Genomic DNA, 4,117 nt, shown 5'->3' with positions numbered 1-4,117 from the left:
GGGATATGAGACACGGGACATGGGATACAGGAGATGGGGATATGGGATACAGAACATGGCATACGGGACGTGGGACACGGGACATGGGACATGGGGCATGGGGATACAGGATGTGGGACTTAGGGATACAGGATATGGGACACGGGATATGGAGATATGGGATACAGGACATGGGAATACAGGACGTGGGACACGGGATACAGGACTTGAGACACAGATCATGGGACCCAGGATACAGGATACAGGATATGGGATACAGGATATGGGACATGGGATACAGGACATGGGAATACAGGATATGGGACATGGAATACAGGACATGAGGACACAGGACATGGTACACAGGATACAGGACTTGAGACACAGAACCTGGGGCATGGGATATAGGACATGGGATACAGGACATGGGAATACAGGACATGGGACATGGGATACAGGACTTGAGACACAGAACCTGGGACACGGGATATAGGACATGGGATATGGGACATGGGGACATGGGACATGGGGGTATGGGATATGGGACACAGGGATACAGGACACCAGGACATGGGACAGTGGACACAGGACACAGGGATGTGGGACAATGGGACACAGAGACATGGAACATGAGACACGGGGATATGGGATGCAGGGACACAGGGATACAGGACATGGGACAGTGGGCACAGGACACAGGGATACAGGACATGGGACACAGGGATACAGGATACAGGACACAGGACCCAGGGCAGTCCGTGCACAGGGGATCTGGGAGCTCCCAGCACACACCTGAAGTTTCCCTGCATGCCCAGGTTCTCCCACCTCCACTTCTCCCTCCTCAGCCTCCGCTGGCACCGGGTGCTGCCTGTGCCAGGCACTCAGGGCTCCCTCAAGCTTTGTCACAGCACTGACAGCTGGGGCTAAATATGAGGCAGAAACCCCCACGAACTCGTGACTGATTTTGGAAAATAATCTTGCATTTAAGATTGGTTTGCAACCACATTGAGGTATTGAAGTTCTTTGCTGCCACCCCAGGACTGAGTGTTGCATTTCTGGCCAGTCCCTTGGCTTGTCTGGTTTTGTGGCATTACTTTCCTCCTATTTATACACAAAACCCACAGGTTTTCCCACCCTGTGGACCATGCCCTGATCTGTTCTCAGACACAATACTGACCTTGCTTGGTTTGTTCCCTTGAGTTTATCTTGCACAGATCAATAGATCTGCATCTTGGCTTTCACTTTCTGCCTTGTCACAGTCTGACTGCACCTCAGTCCTTTCCAAATGCCACTGCCTCCGAGTGTTTTTGGTGCTGTGTGCACTCGTCCTGCTCAGCTCTGAACAGTTCCACTGTCACTGCCTGATGACTGAGGGGAAAACCAACCCCACACTTGGGTGTGACTTTCAGACCCCCCAGTCATGTGAGCTCTGGGCTGCACAATCCACACACTGTTCTAGTTAAACTCCAAGTAAAGAAGTGCCTGGTTTTCCAGGCCTGATCACTTCCAGCTGTCTTCCAGCATTAAGTCCTCCACGGAACACTTAGGAGTGTCACAAAAATAGCTTTGAAAAATATGCAAGCCCAGGAATCCACTGGGAATGGATAAGGCTGGGGTGTACTTTTCCCTAGATTCCTACAGCTCCATCCCACAGCTCCTGTGCTGAAGATCAGTGTCAGGACAGTACTGCCCTGTGTTTACTCCTTGGAGACAGCATGGCTTCGTGGAGCCAAAGAAAAACAAGTGTTGCTAAATTTAAGCCTCAAGCTAAACCTCAGGTTCCTATAGAACCAGTTCCATGTCTCGGCTGTCGCAGCTGTCTCACTGCCCCTGTGTTTTCAGCTGGTTCAAATGTCTCTCAGGCTGGAAGAGCCTGAGCACCCACAGCTTTAGCATATGCTGATTCACTGATTGCTGTTCCAGGAGGACCAGGTAGTCAGGTTGACATAACATTTTAGCATTCTCTCTCTTGGCTATCTGTTACTGCCTCACTGAGCAGAGTTTTGTATCTGAAACGCTGCACAGAGGACTCTGGAGCAGCTTAAGGTGAGGAAACAATCTGACACAATTGATGTTCTGGTGAGGTTTCCCTGAAGAAGTGCAAAGGTGGATGTGGCTGCCCCAGCCCTGGCAATGTTCATTCCAGGTGGGATGAAGCCTTGAGCAACCTGCTCTGGTGGGAGGTGTCCCTGCCCAGGGCAGGGGGTTGGGGCTGGATCATCTCTAAGCTCCATCCCAACCCCTGAGCAGTCTATGAAAATGGCTCCAGGAATTAAAAAAGGCAGTGGAAGGTTGTGGGAGGAGACCATAATGCATTACTGAGTAGTAACACTCTTTTAATATCCTGTTGTGTTTTCAGAAGGTATTTCCAGACTAGTGGGGAAGAATCCTCAAATCCTCTTCTTTCAAATAAAGATTAAGAATTCCTGTTCTATTTTTACAGGTTATCTTATGAATGAAAGAGCTGAACAGATTGTTCATGAATTCTAGAGGGCACCTAGGTTGAAGCAATGGAGAGAATGGTACTAGTATGCATTTTATTTTTAGTCTGTAAAAAGACATTGATTTCAGGGGGAAAAAGTGTTCTTTCTGATTGCAGGAAGCAGCAGCAAATAAAGGAGAGAAACTCTCAGCCAGTTCCTAACCTACTAATGACTCTGTTCTGGCAAATCCTCTGGGGGTTCTGCAGGCTGTGATCACACCTTTCATTTCCTGACAGTCTCTGGTTCTCATTTGGGCTTCACAGAATACACAGTTTGTATTTTGTTTAACAAGCACTTTCCTTTGACTCGCTTTGTGGGAGAACATGCACCATGAGCCTCTTTCTGAGTGGGTCTTTCTGCTTATTGGCTGGATCTGTCTTCTCACTGATGGTTGGACTAGATGATCTTGAAGGTCTCTCCCAGCTTTGATGTGTCTGTGATCTCCACTTTGCCTCCCAGGAGCCGTGGAGATGTCTCGGAAGAGTCCCTTTGCCTCCTGGCTCTGTGCTATGCTCCACTGCTTTGGGAGTTACATCCTTGCTGACCTCTTGCTTGGAGAAGCACCAATTGGTTACTTCAGTAACAACTCCAGTGTCATCCTGGCCACAGCAGTCTGGTGAGTCCCTGCCACTTCACCTCAGTTCCCAAGCATGGGATGTGTACAACCATCCCGTGGGGAGGGAGATGTTCTCTTTGTGTGACGCACGTGGCTGGTCTTGCTTGGATTAACTGGGGAGAGAAGAGGTGGGGTGAGGTAGTCTCTGAGTCTCTTGCATTCCCAGTTTCCCTGACCAGTTGCCTAATGCTGTGATTATCTGGGCTGGGGCCAGGCCCAGGGCCAGGCACTGCTATTCATAGCAGCCACTGCTGAACAGAAGCCAAACCTCAGGAGCTGCAGCACCACACTGGTAACCACAGACAGAGAGGAGTGGAGATTTGGGGGCGTTTTATTCCCTGTGTTAGTGAAATGTGCACAGATTAACCCTTAATCTCCTCAGGGTGTGTGGGTTGTAGCTGCTTTTACATGACAGAATGAGCATGTCCTTCTCCCTGACATAACTCAGGCTAACACCACACCAATCAATCCTCCTTGTACATCCCAGACCAGGACAAACCAATGGATCCTTTCAACTCCTTGTGGTTTTGTTGCAGGTATTTGATATTCTTCTGTCCCATGAACCTCTTCTACAAGTGTGTCAGCTTCCTGCCCATGAAGCTCATCTTTGTGGCCATGAAGGAGGTGGTCAGAGTTCGCAAGATTGCAGCTGGAGTGCACCACGCTCACCACCAGTACCACCACGGGTGGTTCATCATGATGGCCACAGGATGGGTCAAAGGTGGCACCTGAGATCCCTGAGGGCAGCAGGGAGCAGCCAGCCCTGTGGGGAGGGACAGGGGGTCTGTGGTGGGTGGATGTGGGCAGCTGGATTCAGCACAGGTATTTATTCATACTTGCAGAGTGGTTGTCAGCTGAGTCATCATCTAACTTTCATGAGGCATGGAGAGCTGGAGTCATGAAATGTGGGAGTGGAATTCAGGAGTTCTGTCTCTTGTGTTCTGCTGTCTCTGACCTCTCCTCTGCCTTTCCAGGGAATTCTGTCAGTGTTGAAACAGCCCAGTCAGTTTTCCTTTAGCTTCTGTCTGCAGCAAGCACT

At 49.8% G+C, this 4,117-nt stretch overlaps 1 protein-coding gene across 1 annotated transcript in view; it reads left to right on the top strand.

The window, feature by feature from the left end:
- Positions 1 to 2,921: 2,921 nt before the first annotated feature.
- TMEM38A (transmembrane protein 38A) overlaps positions 2,922 to 4,117 on the top strand; it is a gene marked incomplete at its 5' end in the record, with an annotated part of 2,399 nt that continues 1,203 nt past the window's right edge. The window contains 2 exons of the mRNA XM_009075658.1: positions 2,922 to 3,078; positions 3,615 to 3,799. Of these exons, the coding sequence (XP_009073906.1) occupies positions 2,922 to 3,078; positions 3,615 to 3,799 (342 nt within the window). The remainder of the gene's footprint in view (positions 3,079 to 3,614; positions 3,800 to 4,117) is intronic.

Source organism: Acanthisitta chloris, unplaced genomic scaffold, assembly GCF_000695815.1.
Source record: "Acanthisitta chloris isolate BGI_N310 unplaced genomic scaffold, ASM69581v1 scaffold5965, whole genome shotgun sequence".
Lineage (NCBI taxonomy): Eukaryota > Metazoa > Chordata > Aves > Passeriformes > Acanthisittidae > Acanthisitta > Acanthisitta chloris.
The sequence above is the reverse complement of the archived record's forward strand: the minus strand, read 5'-3'. Positions and strand labels throughout refer to the sequence as shown.